At 49.7% G+C, this 21,687-nt stretch overlaps 1 protein-coding gene and 1 pseudogene across 2 annotated transcripts in view; one reads left to right on the top strand and one right to left on the bottom strand.

The window, feature by feature from the left end:
* LOC100428043 (kinesin-like protein KIF28P) overlaps positions 1–21,687 on the top strand; it is a 70,204-nt gene extending 48,517 nt beyond the window's left edge. The window contains 12 exon segments of the mRNA XM_077997610.1: positions 987–1,116; positions 2,373–2,517; positions 5,187–5,305; positions 6,166–6,273; positions 11,060–11,207; positions 11,210–11,333; positions 12,990–13,124; positions 15,279–15,445; positions 15,699–15,805; positions 16,049–16,193; positions 16,492–16,682; positions 20,994–21,687. Coding sequence (XP_077853736.1) covers positions 987–1,116; positions 2,373–2,517; positions 5,187–5,305; positions 6,166–6,273; positions 11,060–11,207; positions 11,210–11,333; positions 12,990–13,124; positions 15,279–15,445; positions 15,699–15,805; positions 16,049–16,193; positions 16,492–16,682; positions 20,994–21,146 — 1,672 coding nt within the window. The 3' untranslated portion in view covers positions 21,147–21,687.
* Positions 276–5,193, bottom strand: LOC114678648 (uncharacterized; annotated as a pseudogene). Its single transcript, XR_013415879.1, has 2 exons — positions 2,406–5,193; positions 276–1,341 (listed from the first exon to the last, which is right to left on the bottom strand). The product of XR_013415879.1 is annotated as an uncharacterized LOC114678648 (transcript).

Genomic DNA, 21,687 nt, shown 5'->3' on the forward strand with positions numbered 1-21,687 from the left:
GGGCCGGCGGGCCCCGCCTCGTCCTGCACTGCCAGCCTCCTTCTCGGGACACCTTCCTGGGGATCCCCTCAAGTCCCTTTCCAGAACACGTCCTCAGTCTAACACACGGTGCGTGAACGTCTGAACTCCAGCGAGGAGGCTGAGACCTTTCCCACAGGATCCCTGGGCCCCACGCAAAAAAGGGTTTGGATGAACATGGTCTCCACATCCAGAACATTCCATGATGGCCAAGGAGTGCAGGAACATGGAACATGCTAAGGCAGGGAGCCAGTCATTCAGGACATACAGATGACATCCGGTGCTGGGGAGTGGGGTGGGGACGGGGGATGCCAACCTGACACCCCTGATGTCCAGCCCCAAGTCTGATAACATAAGGTCTGAGCGTGTACGGCGAGGACGCAGAAACAGCCCCAAATCTGATAACATAAGCTCTGAGTGTGTAAGGCGAGGACGCAGAAACAGATCGAAATTGGATAACATAAGGTCTGAGTGTGTAAGGCGAGGACACAGAAACAGCCCCAAGTCTGATAACATAAGCTCTGAGTGTGTAAGGCGAGGACGCAGAAACAGATCGAAATGTACCTGGAGTAGGTGAGGCTCGTTAAGAGTCGCCTCCTGAGCTGAGCGTCTCTTCTGAAGCTTGCTTGCTGCCGTTTTCCCACCACCCCATCCCGCTGGCCTGGGAGGGTGAGGACTCCAGTGTGGCCTTGGCCGGCTCCCCGCAGTGCTGGGCCTGCGGCTGGTGTTCGTTCTGTTAACGAAGCCCTTGCCTGCTGTCTCCCAGCTCCCCATGCTCCCCAAGCGCAGGGTCCGTCGACACCCGCTGCTTTCCCCATGCACCGTGAGCCACAGCACACAGGAGGCCCCGAGATGCCACCTGCCGTCCTCGACAGCTGTAGATCTTCCCTCCTGTGCAGATGAGAGAGATCAGCCTACCTGCTCACAAAAGCCGCCACTGGCTGGGCGTCTTAGACTGACTCTTGTCTTCTTAGAATTTCAGATAAACACGCTTCCTTCACAAATGCCGACGGTAAAGTGACGGTCACTCCACACAGCAAATGCAAGGTTGCCGTTAACGGGGTGCCCATCGCCACAAGGACAAAGCTGCAGCATTTGGTAAACTTTCCTGCAGGCCCACAGAATGTCCTAGGTCCCCCCCAAGAGCTGGGAGGGGACAGTCATGTGAGGTGCCCACATCACAGACGTGGCAGGATGGGGCGTTCACACCGGCTCGTCTGCCACCATGGTCCAGGGACGACATGGCACCGCTGCTGGAGGGACAGGCCTGCTCCTGACTCGCTGTGTGGTCTTGGGCAAGTCACTTCACTCCTCTGACCTCACCTGGAAAACAAGGAGGGCTGAACTAGGTGTTCTCCAAGGTCCCTTCCAGCTCCAACATTTTGTGCCATTTTAGATTTTTCTTTTTTTTTTTTTTTTTTTTGAGACGGAGTCTCGCTCTGTCGCCCAGGCTGGAGTGCAGTGGCCGGATCTCAGCTCACTGCAAGCTCCGCCTCCCGGGTTTACGCCATTCTCCTGCCTCAGCCTCCCGAGTAGCTGGGACTACAGGCGCCCGCCACCGCGCCCGGCTAGTTTTTTGTATTTTTTAGTAGAGACGGGGTTTCATCGTGTTAGCCAGGATGGTCTCGATCTCCTGACCTCGTGATCCGCCCGTCTCGGCCTCCCAAAGTGCTGGGATTACAGGCTTGAGCCACCGCGCCCGGCCAATTTTAGATTTTTCTAAGAGCCTGTCGCTGAGAGGGGTTGAACAGCATCTTGCAAACGTCGCTGCCTCTTCCTCTCCAATCTGCCAACTCTGGGGCTGCTGCCAGCTTCCCAGCAGCCCTGGCCCCTCCCTGGTGGCCAGAGCCTTTCAGACAGGACAGGGACGTGGGGACTGGCCACTCCCCTTTTGGAAAGCCCCTCAGTGACCTCCCTCAGCCTCCTGTCCCTGGCCACACCGCCCTTCTTTTGGTTGTTCAGCAGCTGTCTCTGCCCCACCAAGACTCACCAGCTGGGAGGGCTTAGCTTAAGCATCACCCCTTGGAAGACGCCTTCTCTAGCCTACAGTCTGCGTTAGTCCCTGGTGTCCCCGCAGCCACGGCTGCACTCGCCCAGCCCAGCCTGGAAACGCGTGGAGGGAGGGCCTGGCTCTGGGTGGTCCACACAGACCCCCAGGGCCAAGGGAGTCACGCCCTCAATGTGTGCGATGAAGGTGAATGCAGGAGCCGGACGCCACCTGCCCTCCTGTCTGGGTCTCTCCCTGTCTGTGGGATTCCTGAGGGAAGGACATTCCTCAGGTCCTTCTCACTGGGGAGGTTCACCTTACCCTCCTTGGTCTCAAACCCCTCCTAAGCCCACCGTCTCCTCCCCAGGACCGCCTGATTTTGGGATCCAACAGCACCTACCTGTACGTGGGATTTCCTTCGGAGCGGGGCAGTGAGGACCTGAGCAGGTTCGATTACGACTTCTTCCAGTTGGAGAGGGCAGCCGCGGAGGGAGTCAGCACAGACAAACTCGGTGACCCCTCCTGACTGCTGGCCTCTCCCGTGTGCTGATCTGACAGCAGCGATTTCACACTCTGTCTCTCTGCTTTCCTTAAGAAAATCATCATTTGTTTTGTCAAAGTCTAATGTTTACAAAATTGAATTATGATTTCCATATAGAGTGAGTACACGTTAAACATTCAACTCGTTAAATGACGAATGAGGGTAAAGATGGTTCAAAGGGGTAGAGAAGAGAGTGGGGTACACAGCAAATGAGGAAGAATGCTGAGCTAGAGAAGCCGGTGAGTGACCTCCGGCCGCCCCCAGGGGCCTGCTGGGCCTGCAGAAACAGTGGCCCAGCTCAGGAGGGGCCGGCTGGGGCCTGCTCTGGGCTGGAAGTGCATGGCCCAGAAGAACGCACAACCGAGGCCTCTGAGACGGAATCTCCCCTTCTCCTCTGAACGCAGCCCTCGGCAATACCTGAGGCTGGCCGCCCGGCGCTGCCTGTCTCCTCTGGGGCTTTCACAGGCCTTCCTGCTCCTCTTCCTGCCCCGATTCACCGTGCTCCGGGTGGTTCCCCCAGAATCCAGGTGAGGCTAGAGCCCGCTGAGATCTCAGTGGTGTGCGGGCTTCCTGGAGGGGCCCAGGCTTTGCTCAGCAGCGGGACTGTGCCTGAACTTGCAGTAATGACACCGCTGGTGGAAAGTGGGCAGACCCACCTGTGTGTATGCACGAGTTCCTCCCTGTTCCCTACACCACAGTGTTTCTCTCAGAATTTCGGCAAAATATATCGATTTGAAATTCACCTCCTTGCTCTTCCGCTGCCGAAGTTCTCAACTTTTAAAAACGAACCAGGCCGGACACCGTGGCTCACGCCTGTAATCCCGGCCCTTTGGGAGGCCGAGGCGGGAGGATCACGAGGTCAGGAGTCCAAGACCATTGCAAACATCGATGCCTCTTCCTCTCCAATCTGCCAACTCTGGGGCCCCTGCCAGCTTCCCAGCAGCCCTGGTGGCCACAGCCTTTCAGACAGGACAGGCACGTGGGGACTGGCCACTCCCCTTTTGGAAAGCCCCTCAGTGACCTTCCTTGGCCTCCTAACACGGTGAAACCCTGTCTGTACTAAAAATACAAAAAATCTAGCCGGGCGTGGTGGCGGCGCCTGTAGTCCCAGCTAGTCAAGAGGCTGAAGCAGGAGAATGGCGGGAACCCGGGAGGCGGAGCTTGCAGTGAGCTGAGATCCGGCCACTGCACTCCAGCCTGGGCGACAGAGCGAGACTCCGTCTCAAAAAAAAAAAAAAAAAAAAACAACGAACCAGCAAGACTCTCATACCAGGCCTGGAAAAGCCATCTGTTCATTGACTTTCTCTCCGAGGTTGACTGTGCCGCTGCCCTCGTGGCCCTGGTGGCGCCATGAAGCTGAACCAGCCCCAGACCCTGGCTCGGACCCTAGTGAAGACTTGGGTCCCCAACAAGGCAGCAGCTGTGTGAGCAGTTTGGAGTCAGACCTCAGGGCCAAGGGCACTGTGTGCACCCACAGGCCAGGGGTCTCTAAAGAGTTGAGATTTGCTGATTAGAGTCAGTACCAGCCTGGGTTTGAGAGGGAGATTGATCCTTCCATAATTTCCACAAGCCTCTCCTTCAAGCCATCCCAAGTATAAGAAAAGCACAGGTCGCTTGCTATGCCAGCAGCAGCTCGAGGTCACCTCCAGGCCTTGTGTCTAGCCAGCCATGTCTCACCCCGCCCCACCCTCCTCCAGTCTGGAGCCACCTTGGCTCAACGACCCTGAGACCAAGAATGGTAACTGGGGGCAGAGGGTCTGCTGCCTGCGGCCAGGATGCATGGGTTGAGATAAGCAGCTACATAAGGAGAAGTCAGGCAGTGTCGTTTTCCCCTCAGTTTTTTTTTAATTACATGCTTGTAATTTTAAAATGTAGATATTTGATGAGCAGCTGAATGAAGGAACAAATAAGCATACAAATTTATTCATGGTGACTGGGCGTGGTGTCTCGTGCCTATAATTCTAGCACTTTGGGAGGCCAAGGCAGGAGGATCGCTTGAACCCAGGAGTTGAAGACCAGCCTGGGAAACAAAGTGAGACCTCATCTCTACAAAATATTTAAAAAATTAGCCAGGCATGGTGGCTTGCACCTGTAGGCCCAGCTACTCAGGAGGCTGAGATGGGAGGATTGCTTGAGTCCAGGAGGTGGAGGCTGCAATGAGCAGAGATCATGCCACTGAAGGCTAGCCTGGATGACAGAGCAAGAAAGCTAAAAAAAAAAAAAAAAAGAAAAAGAAAAAAAAAGAAAGAAAAAGAAAAAGAAATAAGAAAAAAAAAAAGGGCCTGGTGTGGTGGCTTATGGCTGTACACCTCTAATTCCAGCACTTTGGGAGGCTGAGGCAGGCAGATCACCTGAGATCAGGAGTTCAAGCCTAGCCTGGCCAACATGGTGAAACCCCGTCTCTACTAAAAATACAAAAATTAGCCAGGTGTGGTGGCACACACCTGTAATCCTAGCTTCTTGGGAGGCTGAGGCAGGAGAATCTCTTCAACTCGGGAGGTGGAGGTTGCAGTGAGCCGAGATGGCGCCACTGTACTCCAGCCTGGGCAACAAGAATGAAACTGTGTCTCAAAAAAAAAAAAAAAAAAATTCATGGTGGAACAAGTGACTGACTTTCACCTCCCCTGTGATTGTTGCCAAGTGCTGCGGATGGTGGAGACGGCAAGGCAGACCCCAGTGTCCTGGCTGCATTCCAGGACTACATCAAACTGATGCCGCTGGTTGCAGAAGCAAATCAAATGAGTGAAGAGCTGAAGAAGGTAATTTAGCCAGAGCCAGGAGCTGGTATGCCAGGTGCCCCTTGTGGGGCAGGGGCGCCTTCTCAAGGACTCTCAGGGAACTAGCGACAGAAGCCAGACTGCCCAGCCCAGTCCCGAGCACCATTCCTTTCACCAACAGCCTACCAGGGCCATCAGGATCCCAGACCAACTCTCACTGGCCATGAGCAGGCCCTCCCAGATGGTCCTGGGGCCTCTCCGGGTCTAGGCACCCTGATGGCTGCTGTGCCACAGAGACCACCCGGGCCGGGGACAGCTCCCTGGAGACATGAGCTCCCATCGGCCGGAACCTTGTAAGAGATTTAATCAATTTGGTAGGGACTCCAAGTGTTAGTTCCAGGATATATCGGAGAAAAACTGGTGCTCTGTCCTTCCTCTTAGTGGGAAATCCAAGGGGCAAGAGTGGGACACCTTCTTAGAGAAAGTCTTATCCATTCGTTGTTTAGGAAGCTGGAGGGTGGGAGGATGAAAAAGCAATTGCAAAAGTGGTATGAGCTGTGAATGTAGGATTGTTTTTTTTTTTGACAGGGTCTCACTCTGCTGTCCAGGCTGGAGTACAGTGGTGCAGTCGTGGCTCACTGCAACCTCCACTTCCCAGGTTCAAGTGATCCTCCCACCTCAGCCTCCCAAGTAGCTGGGACTACAGGCGTGCACTTCCATGCCCGGCTAATTTTTGTATTTTTAGTAGAGATGGGGTTTTGCTATGTTGCCCAGGGTGGTCTTGAACTCCTGGGCTCAAGCAATCCACTCGCCTCAGCCTCCCAAAGTGCTGGGATTACAGGTGTGAGACACTGTGCCCGGCGAATGTACAATTATTGAGTGAGAAGTGTTTCTTTTACCAGGGACTTAACATGGAATTGAAGGTGAAGAATTTGGCATCATCAGATTCCAAGGGCTATGACCTACAGAAGGAGGTCTTGGTGAAGGTGACGCACCACGGGACTCACGAGGTGAGGCCCCACGGGGACGGGACTCGGGAGGGGAGGGTCCGCGGGGACGGGACTCGGGGCGGGGGGAGGGTCCGGGGGGAGGGGACTGGAGGGGGAGGATCCGCAGGGACGGGACTGGGGGGGTTGGATCCGCGGTTACCTTTACCAGCTGCAGCCTCCGGAGACCCAGTCAAGGGCAAAACGTATTCCAAGTGTGAGCTGGAGCTCTGGGGAACAGGGGGATCCACTCTCCCGTTCCCTGTCCTGGGTCCTCCCTCACAGCACCAGCCATTCCCTGTCCTGGACCCTCCCTGGCAGCACCAGCTCCTGGGAGCTTCCGAACCTACCCTGCACTGAGCATCTGTTCATGCTGAATATGACTCAAAGGCTTTGGTACCAGAAGGGGGCCTGGTAGTGGTGTCTGTGCATGTACATGTGTGTGTGTACATGTGCACGCGGGAGCACAGACTGCCTGTCTGCAGCAATGAGAAAAGCCGCCCTCCTAGGTGCTCCAGAAAAGGCCGTTTCACCAGCTGCACTGGCTGATCCACTGGACCTTACTGTCAGGAAGGTCAGTTTTAGAAACTGAAGACCCTGCTTCCTCTCCCTCCGCCTCAGAGGAGGAAACAGAAAATGCAGGCCCGTCTTGCAGTGCTCCTTGCGCACATCAGGCCCCTGGAGCAGCCCTCAGGCTTCGGGCTCCAGCACACTCAGCCGTAGCCCTGCCAGGCTGCTCCCTCCCTGCTCAGCAACTGGAGCTTCACTTTTCTGCTCCTCTGCTCATTGCCCGAAAATTGCCAAAATGTTCTGGGCCAAGACTGATTTTTGTAAAGCTTTTAAAAATTGTGAAATGAAATATGTGTGTCCGTGCCATGTGGTCAGCACCTGTGCACCCACCACCTTGTCCATGGGAGTTTCGCCCTCCAGATGCTGGGGCTGGGCTGCCAAGATCCCGCCCCAGGGAGGAAACCAAGCAAGGATCCTCCTGGAGCCCAGGTCCTCAGAGACCGGCCCCTTTCCTGCAGGTCTGTGTGATGTCAGACACTGGGGAGTCAGGCTGGACTTCTCTGCCATGTTCTGTGGGGCCCTGGGAGGGGATCCCTCAGTGTGTTTGTACTTTGCATTTTTCTTTTTTTCCAGCAAAGGCCACTGGGGCAAAGCGGCTCTGGTGCCCCGATATTCCATGTGCCTCTTTTGGGCCAGGCTTTCCCCTAGAATTTGGCTTGGCAGTTTCCTGTCTCGTCAGACCTTGTTTTAAGAAAATTTGTAATTCTAAAAAATCCTTTTCTATGCTATTCTATTTTGTATTATAGTCTAAGATAGTTCGAAAAATAGCCTTTTAAACTATTGCTAGCAGAAGAGTTACTGAGTGCACATGAAGGCATTCGTGAGCTCCTGCTTGTCATTACCAGAAACAGGACAGGCGACGGAGTTTTCACACTATCATTGGGAGAATTGTATGGGAGGGCTGAGGGCCTGGATTCAGGTGAAATGTCATTTTCCTTCAGCCCAGCATCCTGTCACTGGGACAGGCAGCTGTTTGATAGGACTGTCACTGGGACAGGCAGCTGTTTGATAGGACTGTCACTGGGACAGGCAGCTGTTTGATAGGACTGTCACTGGGACAGGCAGCTGTTTGATAGGACTGTCACTGGGACAGGCAGCTGTTTGATAGGACTGTCACTGGGACAGGCAGCTGTTTGATAGGACTGTCACTGGGACAGGCAGCTGTTTGATAGGACTGTCACTGGGACAGGCAGCTGTTTGATAGGACTGTCACTGGGACAGGCAGCTGTTTGATAGGACTGTCACTGGGACAGGCAGCTGTTTGATAGGACTGCTTCTGCTTAAACACACCAGGTTCTCTGTTAAGGGGTTGTACAGTTTGGTTTTTTTTCCATTTTTCTCATGAAGATATGAATCTTACCAATCTGTCATCCTCAAGACTGTTCATTTTTACATTAAAACAAGTAAGATTAGGCCCGGCACAGTGACTCCCATCTGTAATCCCAGGATTTGGGGAGGCCAAGGTGGGTGGACGTCTTGAGCTCAGGAGTTCGAGACCAGCTTGGGCAACATGGTGAAACCCCATCTCTACAAAAAATACAAAATTAGCTGAGTATGGTGGTGAGCACCTGTAGTCCCCGCTACTGGGGAGGCTGAGGTAGGAGAATCACCTGAGCCTGAGGAGGTCGAGGCTACAGTGAGCTGTGATCATGCCACTACACTCCAGCCTGGGTGACAGAGCGAGACCCTGTCTCAAAAAAACAAGCTTAGTGCCAGTGACCTGTCCTCAGATGAAGCCCTGCTTTCCTCAGGAGGCTTCTGGAAGGCTGTAGTGTGGGGGTCTCTTGCGACACGGTATGTAGATGGAAGCTTCTGGAAGCCTGTAGTCTGGGGCTCTTGTGACACGGTGTGTAGATGGAGGCTTCTGGAAGCCTGTGGTCTGGGGGTCTCTTGCGACATGGTATGTAGATGTGGGCAGTGCATGTGAGACAGGTACTTCTGAAGACTAGAAGACCAGCAGAGACAGCTGTGGGTCCCAGCTAGACACACGAATGGTACTTTGCTGGCTGATCGTGTACGTGTTCACCTATCCTCCCCGCTGACCGTGTGGACGGCGACTGCTGCTGCAGCTCTCAGGGAGGACGCAGTGTTGTGTAACTGTTGGAGTCACACATCACAGACAAGCCCAGGAGCAAACCAGGGCTGTGTGAGGGTTGGGGAGGGTTTTCTGACTGGCATGCTGCCAGCTTGTGGTTACTTTTCAGCAGTATTCACCCAACAGCTGTTGGCTCTGGTGAGCAGCACATCCCACCAGGGAACTCTGAGTCAGGCCTGCAGAGCCCACCCGGGAGCGGGCGGGGGTCAGCATGGCCTTGCAGCCTGGCCCGGAGCCTCGCCGACCTGTTTCCTCCTCAGGCCAAGGATGACATGCAATTTTAACTGACACCAGGCCTGTGGTCTGATATCCACAGGTAATGAGGCAGTGAATTCATTTATTATCTAGATTCCCATGATCTTAGTTCCCTAAAGTCTTTAAGAAAAAGCAGAATAAGGCGGTGCAGTGGCGCACGCCTGCAGTCCAGCTACTCCGAGGCTGAAGCAGGAGGCCCGCCTGAGCCCAGGAGCTCGAGGCTGCAGTGAGTTAAGCTTGGGCCACCGCACCCCAGCCTGGGTGACAGAGTGAGATCACGTATTAAAAAGAAAAGAAAAACACACAAACAGAAAAACCACAATGACTAGAACTCCCGTTGTTCCCTGCTGCGCCACATTCTTTTCTTTTCTTTTCTTTTTTTGAGATGGAGTCTCTCTCTTTTGCCCAGGCTGGAGTGCAGTGGCGCGATCTCGGCTCACTGCAAGCTCCGCCTCCCGGGTTCATGCCATTCCCCTGCCTCCACCTCCCAAGTAGCTGAGACTGCAGGTGCCCGCCACCACAGCCGGCTAACTTTTTGTATTTTTAGTAGTGACGGGGTTTCACCATGTTAGCCAGGATGGTCTCGATCTCCTGACCTCGTGATCCGCCCTGCCTCTCGTGATCCTAGACTGCCTCTAGGAGAGTACTATGGTTCTTCACTTTGAGGCCAACAGAAAAAGATGCAATCTGTTTTCAGAGTCCTGAGAATGTCCTTTCTATGAAGAGACATCATACATAGAATGACTTATCTGTTGATTTTTGCTTTTGCTTTTCAAGTTGCCCAGAAAAGGAGTTCCTAGTTTTACCTGACATTTATGGTCTAAAAATTACCTACCTGGAATCCCTTATACTGTGGCTTCAGGTTTTGTCCCCTCTCCAGACCCAGTGTTGACAGAGGCTCTGTCCCTCACACAGTAAGGTGGAAGACAGTGGCAGGCTGTTGTCCTGGATCTGCTGCGCACTGGGTGTGAACCCCTGAACAGGGAAGGACACCTGCTTGGGTCTCTGCAGAATGAAGCTCAGCATGCCTGCCATGCTGGGCCGGGAGGGCTGTGGGAGTGTCTCCTGTGCGTGTGGATGTGTGCCCGTGTGCACACCAATCACGGCAGGGGAGCCACCTCTCAGCTCTTCTCCAGACTAATACCCCTGCATCATCTTCCATGGTTGCTGTTAATGAATGACCAGGCTCATTAAATGACACAAACTTACTACCTTATCGTTCTACACGAGAAGTCCAAATTGGGTCTCACTGGGCTAAAAGCAAGGTGTCGACAGGGCTATACTGCTTTCCGGGCCTGAGGAAGAGAATCCGTTTCCCAGCCCTTTCCAGCTTTTAGAGGCCACCTCCCTCCATCTTCAAAGCCGCCACATGGCCTCTCTCTGACCCCGCAGGCACTGTCGTCTCTCTTTCTGACCCTCTCTTATGCCTCTCTCGGCCACACTGAAGACGCTTGTGATTTCACTGGGGCCACCTGGATACTCCAGGCTAATCTCCGTATTTGAAGGTCAGCTGATGACAAACCTTAATTTCCGTTTGCCGTGTAAAGTAATATATTCACAGGTTCTGGGGATTTGGACTTGGGCATCTTTGAGGACCATTCTGCACATCACGAGCCCAAACCTTCGTTTCTCCTGAGAGGGTCTGTTTTCCGACCCCTTCATCATCTCCTCTAAGTCATTTCCTAGGCTCAAGCGATGCTGAAGCAACAGGTCCAGGAACGAATATGGTATTCTTGACGTCAGCAAAGCTAAGTTTGGAGAGAGTGGGATGTGGCCATGAGTACCTCAAACCCAGTCAATGGAGGGAGCGTGCTGGCAGAAATCAGAGTGATGAATTGTTAAGAGCAGCAGATGAAATCAAACACTGGTGACATACCTCTGTGTTTCCAGGTGTGGATATGGTCAAAAGCCAAGTTCATCAATAGGAAATTCCTAATGGAGGAACTTTACCAGCGCTTTCTAGATGGAGACAACAGCCCTGTGGCTCCAGAAGACGACCCTTTCTGGGATCCTGTCGAGGTCATCCACTTGGGCTCAGCTCCGTCTGGCTCCAGTCGCTGGCCTACTGCATGAAGCTGGAGGAGCAAGTGGAGTTTCTGAACTGTGACGGGCTGGAGGCGGCGGTGCTGCACATCTGCATAGCGCCCTGCTCCCCGACAGGACAGTGAGTGTCTCCTTCCCCTGCCTACTTCTGGGTCAGTCACACACGGAAAATCCGGAGCAAGCCTGAGTTCTCCTGACGGGTGGTCAACTTGGTACCCTGAACAGGTCATTCATAAGACAAACGAAAGAGCTCATTCATTCACCATTTGGCCTCAACAAATTTGATTTTTGCTATCCCCTGGGGACCTAAGGAATGAGGAGGACATCTAGCAAAGAGGCAGGTGTAGTAGAAAGAGTCCTGGACAAAACCGAAAGAGCTGGGTGGGTTCCAAACAATGGACCCTCAGGAGAGAAGCCAGGTGGACTGTGGGGCCTCCCCAGCCAAACTCCCCTCCTGGCCCTGTGGGCCTGGCATCTGCCGCACAGGACGCTTTCCCATGCTGAAGTCCCAACCTGCTTCAGGAGCCAGAAGTAGAAGCTGATTTTCCAGCTCAGCCCTTTTCTTGAGGTAGGGACTGTGAAGCCCGACCTCATTCTGTGCTGTCACCTGACCTTTCTGTGGGCACAGGCTTGTTCTGAGCTATCAGCTCTGTCCTACACATTGCCTCCTTACCCTTTACTGTCCTTTCTGGATACTCATCTGTTTTCCCTCTTTCGGCCACAGGCAGTTTTTACAAAAGCTAAAGTCTTTGAGCAATCCTAAGCCAAGAGGCCGGCGGGGCGTGGTCTGGGTGCCAGGGCCCTCACAGGCACTCAGTGCAACCTTTCCATCTTTCTGAAGAAGAAATCAGCTCAAGAAGAGAACCTCAAGCTTCCATGACCAAGAAACCAAGCTGCCCAACAACTCACTGCCTTTACCCCAAGCAGCGCTCTGATCACACATTGTATTTCCTGTTGCAAATTAATGAATTTAATTGGAAAGGTTTCAGACTTTGTGAGCCTGGTTGATAGGACAGCAGTCCCTTGTTGGAAAGCTGTCCACGTCAGTGTCTGAGCTTGTAGGCCTGGGGTTCTCTCTTGACTATAAAGAAACAGAGGAAAAGGAAAATGACAACCGGAGAGGCTGCATCTGGGCGGCCGCTGGCTTTCCCACTCTGTCCCACTGTGGACCTACCTAAGTCTTCGGTGTGAGTTTAGCATCCACATCTGTGTGCATCTATCGCATGAGACTGTCTTCCTTTTCCTCCCGGCAGGGAGATCCTTCAGAAGCCTGGTCTTACTTTGACGTGCCAGGGTAACGGGCTCTTGTTTAGTGCCTCTTGCATGCATGAATGAACTCTACTGTTGGTGATATTAACTATCCTGTCTTCAGTGAAATTAGCTCTCTTAAGGATTCTGTTTAATCCCCTTAACATCACAGTCTTAACTTGCTTGGACCCAGCCTAACCCAAGGTCAACGTTCACCTCTTCTGTTTGTAGAACACATGGCGGCCGGGCGCGGTGGCTCAAGCCTGTAATCCCAGCACTTTGGGAGGCCGAGGCGGGCGGATCACAAGGTCAGGAGATCGAGACCACAGTGAAACCCCGTCTCTACTAAAAATACAAAAAATTAGCCGGGCGCGGTGGCGGGCGCCTGTAGTCCTAGCTACTCAGGAGGCTGAGGCAGGAGAATGGCGTGAACCCAGGAGGCGGAGCTTGCAGTGAGCCGAGATCGCGCCACTGCGCTCCAGCCTGGGCAACAGCGTGAGACTCCGTCTCAAAAAAAAAAAAAAAAAAGAACACATGGCGAGGAGGATGTGGTTATCGACCCTTTGGAGCTGCTAGGCAAGAGGATGGATTTTCAGATTCACATTGTCCGGTGTCTTGGTGTCAGCTGGATGAAGGAAGATGCAAAGCGGGGCATTCAGATAGGGTGCCAGCCTGCACCGCGGAACAGAGCCACACACGCCATCTGCCATGTGGCCCCTGGGGGAGGCAGCCCAGTCTTCCTTCAAGTTTTAAAAATGAGCTTATCACAAAGTTTTCTTAAGTTTCTGTTTAACTTTAAGATGACTATTTCCTCATCTATTTAATAGAGAAGTTTCTCTGTTTAAAATGACTATTTCCCTCATAGTTTCTCTGTTTAACTTTAAGTGACTATTTCCCATCTATTTAATAGAGGGGCCACATGCCTCTCCAGGTCTCTGGCCTGTGGTCAGTGTGTACTGAACTTTTTTTTTTTTTTTTTTGAGATGGAGTCTCGCTCTGTCGCCCAGGCTGGAGTGCAGTGGCCGGATCTCAGCTCACTGCAAGCTCCGCCGCCCGAGTTTACGCCATTCTCCTGCCTCAGCCTCCCGAGTAGCTGGGACTACAGGCGCCCGCCACCTCGCCCGGCTAGTTTTTTTTGTATTTTTTAGTAGAGACGGGGTTTCACCGTGTTAGCCAGGATGGTCTTGATCTCCTGACCTCGTGATCCGCCCGTCTCGGCCTCCCAAAGTGCTGGGATTACAGGCTTGAGCCACCGCGCCCGGCCTTGTACTGAACTTTTTACTGAACTTTTTACTGAAGCAGAAATTCTAATTATCAGAAAGAATATCCAGTAAAACCGTATTATCTAAGCAAAACAGTTTTTGGGTTTTAGTTAGAAACAAAAGGACCGTATTATGATATGGCAGAAGCATCAGATATGCTTAAACAAACTAGGCTAAAGGATATTGAAAGATAATGCAGGCCAGGTGCGGTGGCTCATGCCTGTAATCCCAGCACTTTGGGAGGCCAAGGCTGGCGGATCACTTGAGGTCAGGAGTTTGAGACCAGCCTGCCAACATGGTGAAACCCCTGCTCTACTAAAAATAGAAAAATTAACCAGGCGCAGTGGCATATGCCTGTAATCCCAGCTACTTGGGAGGCTAAGGCAGGAGAATCGCTTGAACCCCAGAGGGAGAGGTTGCAGTCAGCTGAGATCACTCCAGCCTGGGCGACAGAGTGAGACTCCACCAAGAAAGAAAAGGGGAGGGGAGGGGAGGGGGAGAAAAGAGAGGAGAGGAAGAGAGAAAGAGAGGAAGAGAGGGAGAGAGAGAGAGAGAAAGAGAGAGAGAAAGAGAGACAGAGAAAGAGAAAGAGAGAAAGAGAAAGAGAGAGAGAGAGGGAGAGAGAGAGACAGAGAAAGAGAGAGACAGAGAAAGAGAGAGACAGAGAAAGAGAGAAAGAGACAGAGAAAGAGAAAGAGAGAGAGAGAGAAAGGGAAAGAGAGACAAAGAGAGACAGAGAAAGAGATAGAGAGAAAGACAGAGAAAGAAAGAGAGAGAAAAGAGACAGAGAAAGAGAAAGAGACAGAGAAAGAGAGAGAGAGAAAGAGAAAGAGAAAGGGAGAGAAAGAGAAAGAAAGAGGGAGAGAAAGAGAGAGAGAGAGAGAGAGAGAGAAAGCGAAAGAGAGAAAGAGAGAGAGAGAAAGAGAGAGAAAGAGAGAGAGAAAGAAGGGAAGAAAAGGCAATAAAGGGAGACTCTGAAGAACAAAAACCAAATCACTGCCTCACATGGAAAATTAACCATTTTTGATTATCTAAGTAGAAGGGATTTATTGAAATCCATTTTGTTTGTTTTTTGTTTTTGAGACAGAGTATTGCTCTGTCGCCCAGGCTGGAGTGCAGTGGAGTGCAGCAATCTCAGCTCACTGCAACCTCCGCCTCCTGGGCTCAGCCTCCTGAGTAGCTGGAACTACAGGCATGCACCACCACACCCACCGAATTTTTGTATTTTTTTACAGAGATGGTGTTTTACCATGTTGCCCTGGTATTCCTGAGCTCCTGGGCTGAATTCCTGGGCTCAAGCAATCTGCCTGCCTCAGCCTCCCAAAATGCTGAGATTACAGGCATGAGCCATTGCGCCCAGTCTGGCCTTTTAAAAATTTTATTATTATCTACATAGTGATGATATCCATGTTGAACAAGGTGCTGGAGGTTGATAAACATGAAAATCAATCACAGGTCATCTTTTATCTGACACATGGGCTGTAAATCTTTGGCTCATCTGTCCCTTTTCTTTACAAATGTGTCCCTTCTGGTTTTAAATTTTATGTTCTTCTCAGGTACAGAATTTACGACCTTCCAAACACTATCTATACCAAACCTGTATGGAAAAGTGTGAATCCACAAATTGAAGAGACTGTCCAATTTGCAGCCTTAACTGCATCTCAGGAGTTTCTGAATTATCTGCAGACAAATGCCCTTATTGTTGACCTATGGGGCCTTCAAGGTACCTTGCTCACGTATTCTTTCATCAGATATACCATACACTGAGGGCTGCAGAAGAGGCAGAGGAGCGAGGCAGTCAGGGTCCTAACAGCGGTGGGCCAGAGCCATCTGTTCCCCTGGGCTCCCGGGCTCTCGTCCAGCAGGGTGGTTACTTTAACAACTTCTCACACGACACTGGAGCTGGGCGACTGGGATGTTTCTTTCTTTGACTGTGTGTCTCCCCACTACAGAAGGCTGCACCGTCCCCACTACAGAAGGCTGCACCGAGCTGAGCTGCTCTCAGCGGGGCCTCAAGGTCACAGGTGAAGGCCACATCCTGGTAGACACCAAGAAAATTTCCACTGTGAAGGATCCAAGCCAGGTGTGTACGTATGACATTAAAATGGGCATCCCAGGTGGCTAGAAAATCTCTGACAGCTGCTTGACGTTCCTTCCCCCTTAACAAACGTTTTCTTTATTTACTCCTGTGTACCCTGAGGTGCTTAAACCCTGCTCACCATACACACACCCCCGTCCCATTTGATTTTCCCATGGTAGCAAACATTGCTGGTCTCAAAGGATATGCAAATACAGCAAAAGATGAAACTGACATGTTTTCTCGTAGGCGGCCTCAGACCAGATACCAGAACTTTATCTGAAGCTGCTCAAGCTAGAGCAGGAGACAGAGCTGCTCAGGAACATCAACAGAGCCCTGAGAGAGGAGAACATGCTTCTCAAAGAATCACTTGCGAAAACTGCTTCTGGGCAAGGTGAGAGACTGCTCCAGGCTTGGCTGTTTAGCTTATCCCTTGCCTCCTACATTTGGGATGTGTATTTGTCTTTTAATAAACAAACTTTTAAATGAGTTAATTCACATCTTGTTTCATAAACAGAAAATGCAGGACACTTCTTTTCTTCTGCCCTGTGAGATTTCTCATTTCCCTTGGATGGATCCAAACTGGTGCCTGATAAATGCTGATGTAGTAGAATGTCACCAAAATAAATAAATATAGAGATGCCCAAAGAAAGAGATCCATACATCAACGCTGCCTTTTCTTTCCGCCTCAGCCCGGAAGCCTTCCGACACTCTGAAGGTCAGCGGGATGACTGCGCAACTGCCCTCCGCCAGGGACACGAGTCGAATGTGCACACAGCAAGCTGGCTCCGACCGAGAACTCGCCCAGGCTCTGAAGGTGTTCTACCAAAGCATGAACACGGCAAGAGGGCAGCTTTTCAGACTGAGACAGTATAAACCTCCTGTAAGTAACTGGAATCCTGGGAGCACGCAGAATTTCTTTCCATCCAATTTAGACATTTGATGTAACTGTACTTCCTGAGCTTGGAGATGTGTGTGCTGATGCAGAAGAGCAAGGCCAGGGGGCCTTGCTTGACCTGCTCTGTGAGCGCGAATCTACCGCCCTCTCAGGCCGCCATCCGTCTCTGCTCTGACCTTTTTATTTTAGTGCCACATCCGGCTGCTTCCATGCAACCATGTCACTGCATGATTGAAATCCATTCACTTTACAATACAATATACAGACTACCCTGTTCGGTTTATCATTATAAAACCAAGTGTAATTCATTAAGAGACTACAAGATAAAATAATTTGATGACTTCAACAGATGCAGAAAAAACATGTGACCAAATTAAACATCTTATGACAATAAAAATTCTTGGCAAACTAGGAATAAAATGGACATTCCTCAATCTGATAAAGGCAATCTTAAGACAAACACACAGTGGACAAAATGCTTAGTGATGAATGACTGAAAGCATTTCCTTTCAGATCAAGAGGTCAGGAATGCCAGCTTTCTTGACATCTGTCCTTTAGGTTCTAACCAGTGCAGTAAGGCAAGAAATACAAAGTATGATTGGAAAGGGAAAGAAAAGTAATTACAATAATAGCATACACTTATGTAACACTAAGTGCTTTACATTTACTGACTCGATTCTCGCAGCAACTCTATGAGGCAGGTACTATTATTCACCTTATTTTACAGTTCATGGAACATGTTTAAAGACACATCACTCATCTGTGGCAGGGCTGAGGTCCAGACCCCAGTTCCCGAGTCTATACTCTCCCACCACACTGCGCTGCCTCTAGTATTATCCCGGATGACATGCTTGTATAGACAGAAAATCCCCAAGAATTTATAAATGAATTACAAAGTTGCTGGATACAAAAATCAAGATTTAAAAATTAACTGTATTTGAATATAACAGCAGCAAGCAGAAAATTACTTTTAAAATAAAAGACACCATTGATAACTGCATCAAATATATGGAATACTTAGGCCTATAGCTGACATTAAATATGTAAGAGTTGTATGGAGAAAATTTTAAAACTTATTTGAGAGATGTTTGAAAGGATATAAATAGATAGAGAAATTGACATCTCTCTGTGGTTTGGAAGATTTGTTACTGTACATCTGTCAACTCTCCCCCAAGAGTCAGTGTAATTCCAATGAAATGTAATATAACCTAACAAGATAATTCTACAATTTGTATGGAACTGCAAAAGCAAAACCTAGCCAGGATGAGAGCAGACCCAAGAAGAGGACAGAAACACTTGCCCTACCTGACATCAACACTTCATTTCAATGCCACTGTAACAGAGGCAGTAAGGTATGGTGTTGGCCCAAAGATAGATAAATCACCAAAGAAAAAGAACAGAAACTCAGAAACAGATTTATTCAGGACTACAGACTTGATATACAAGCAAGAGGAACTGCAAATCAATGTGGCAAGGATGGACTTTTCAATAAACAGTGCTAGGGGAATTAGGAATATGTATGGGGAAAAATGAAACTGGATTCCTATCTAAAACTACCCCAGAAATCAATTTCAGGTGAGAATTAAAGAGCTAAATGTGGAAGGCACAACCCTAATGCTTTTATTTATTTACTTATTTATTTAAGTATTTTAAAAATAGAGATGGGGTCTTGTTATGTTGCCCAGGCTGGTCTTGAACTCCTAGCTTCAAGCGATCCTCCAGCCTCAGCCTCCCAAAGTGCTGGAATTACAGGCATCAGCCACCACGCCCTGCCTCTAATACTTTCAGAAGATACTTTAAGAGGTTGTCTTTACCACCTCACAGTGGAAAAGGATTTCTTTTTTTTTTTTTTTTTTGAGACGGAGTCTCGCTCTGTCGCCCAGGCTGGAGTGCAGTGGCCAGATCTCAGCTCACTGCAAGCTCCGCCTCCCGGGTTCCCGCCATTCTCCTGCCTCAGCCTCCAGAGCAGCTGGGACTACAGGCGCCTGCCACCTCACCCGGCTAATTTTTTTGTATTTTTTAGTAGAGACGGGGTTTCACCGGGTTAGCCAGGATGGTCTCGATCTCCTGACCTCGTGATCCGCCCGTCTCGGCCTCCCAAAGTGCTGGGATTACAGGCTTGAGGGAAAAGGATTTCTTATGCATCACAAACACACACACACACACACACACACACACACACACACACACACATACACACACACACACACACACACACACACACACACACACACCCCTAGCTTTAAAGAGGGAGACTGGTAAATTCAGCTAAATTAATATGGTGAACTTTGTCCATCAAAAGACACCAAATGAAAGAGCCAGAAGGAATGGGAAAAGTTCTTTGTAACACATTTAACATAGAATGAACTAATATCCAAAATAAAGAACTACTACTACCCAAAAAGAAAAATAGACAACTCAGTAGAAAAAAAAAACGGTCAAAAGATTTGAACAGGAACATCACCAAAGAGGAGATTAAAAATGCCAATCAATACATGGAAAAGTGCTTCATCGCATTAATAGTTTGGAAAATACTAACTGATACCACCATGAGATACCATTATTAACCTTCCATACTGGCAAAAACTGAAAAGCCTGACAATATCAAGTTGTGGTAAAGACATAAAGTAACGGAAACTCTCACGTATGGCTGAGAGGAGTATAAACTGGCATAACCATTTGAAAATTACTTGGCATTTACTTATTAAAAGCTGAAGATACTAGAACCTAGAAGGCTGCAATCCAGCTCTTCCTCCTTCACGGGCGAACTGGTTCTGCAGAGACTCAAGCCCTAATGCCTCAGGCAGAGGTTCTCAAGGTGAGCCCTATGGCCTGGCAGCTTCAGCAGCATCTAGGAGCTTGTCAGAAATGCAAATTCCAGGGCCCCACCCCAGACCTACTGAATCAGAATCTCTGGGTGTGAGGCCTGGTAACGTGTGTTTCAACAAACCCTCTCCATGATTCTGCCTTCAAGTTGGAGAACCTGCTGCACTGAGGCATCTGGCGTATGAAATACGCTCACTCTGTCAGACACGTCTAGGACGGCACTAGTTACACAGCATTCTTGAAAGAACAGAGAAAATAGTTCTTCAGATCACTTCTGTTCTGTGGTTCAGATGAGGGGCCAGTTGAAAAACACGACCGCAATCTTAGTTCATGTGCACTGCTGTTCTAAAGCCCTCTTCCATAGTAGCCCCAAACCGGAAACATCCCTAATATACGTTCACAGAAGGCGGTAAACGTTGGCGCCTCTATGCTGTGTAACACTACAGTGCCATGAAAATAATGAACAACAGCCACAGGCAACACGAACAGTGTCCCAATAGTGATGGAAACCAAGTTATGAAAGATGACATCCAATGCGATTCTATAAACATCCAAAGAGGGCAAAATAGACTGTTCAGGGATATACTCCAGGTGGCAAAACTACTGAGAAAGGCAAGAAAACGGGGACCACACAAGTCAGGCTGGCAGCTGCTTCTGGGACGGGGAGGTGGTGACAGGAGGCGTTCCAGGCAGTGGGCTCTCTAGAGCAGGTGTGTTCACTTCATGCCGGTCAATACATTTAGGGTACTTTTCTGGTCTACGTATCTCACAATAAAAAAGAATAACTGGTTAAATGAAAGACCCCATAAACAGAGTTTCAAATAAACCACAGCCTGGAAAATATATTAGTATTATTTAGCAAGCATTAGTATTCAGAACAAACAATTACTTTTAAGATAAAAAAAAAAGATAATATGTTGGAAAGCACATTAGAAAAAATCGGCAAAGGATTTGAACAGGCATTTCGCTAATACTCAGGGAAACAGAAACTGAATCCCAGTGCCGCGTCATACTACCTGCTCTCTGCCATTCTCATCTGCAGCCAGTGCGGTGCCAGCTCCTCCACCATCTGCCTCCAGGACTCTGCCCCAGGCCATCCCCAGTTCTCAGGGGCACTTGTTCCACTGGTCAGGGGAAGCACTGGCAAAACCCTACCAATGGGAGAGCTCCCACATCCACTGGCTCCTTAAGACTCCTTTAGTACTCCTTTGACAGTGTAAAACACTATGTAAGTAACATTCCAACTGAAAATATCTGAATTACCTCGCTCGTTTTCCCTACTGGCAGTAACTTAGGGTCATCTGAAACACAGCCGCTCCGAGGTGACGCTCTGCCTCTGCTAGCAGCTTTCAAATGCAGTTTTCTATCCCTGAGGGGAACTTACTGGGCACCCCACTCACATACACACAATAGTCTTTACTCTGATGACATGAAGTCTATCACTATCATTTTTTTCACTTCTTTTTTTAGGAAGATGATCAAATGCTTCGACCATTCGTAAACCAACGGTCACAGATGTTTAAGGATTTGGGGGATCTACTTGAATCCAGCTTGTGGAAACTGAAAAAGGATGTTGCTCTTATAGTGAAAAAGAAGAGAGAATATTTACTGCATGTCAAGTAGTGAAGACACACCAACTAAAAACTGAAGATATTCAAGCTTCAAGTTGTGAAGATGATTTGTGTAGCTAACAAGCTTACCTCATTTCCCACTTACTTTACCTATTTCTTCTACCAGTTTTAAGCAAAACCTTCTTTCCATGTGATTGTAAATCATCTCCGTAACCTAAAGGCTGCTTGAATGGCCCTCCGTTCCTGACGCATAGAGGGGAACCACACACACTGGGGTCTATTTGAGGTTGGAGGGTGGGAGGAGGGAGAGGGCGAATGATTAGCACTCGGAGCTCTGGGATCAGACTGCCGAGGTGAAATCCCGGTTGACTCCATCACTTACTAACTGCAGGATTTGGGGCCACTGACTTTCCCTCTCTAAGCCCCTCTTTCCTCATTTGTTTTATGGGAAGGATAACAGTATTTATTGCAAATGGTTAATGAACGTAAAGCACTTAGAACAGTGCCTGAAACACAGACGTGATTGATAAGCATTCACCATTAATATTTTTATGGTAAACAGTTCAAAACTTCAAATGAAGCTCTTTTATCTA

This window comes from Macaca mulatta, chromosome 1, assembly GCF_049350105.2.
Source record: "Macaca mulatta isolate MMU2019108-1 chromosome 1, T2T-MMU8v2.0, whole genome shotgun sequence".
In the NCBI taxonomy this organism is placed as follows: domain Eukaryota; kingdom Metazoa; phylum Chordata; class Mammalia; order Primates; family Cercopithecidae; genus Macaca; species Macaca mulatta.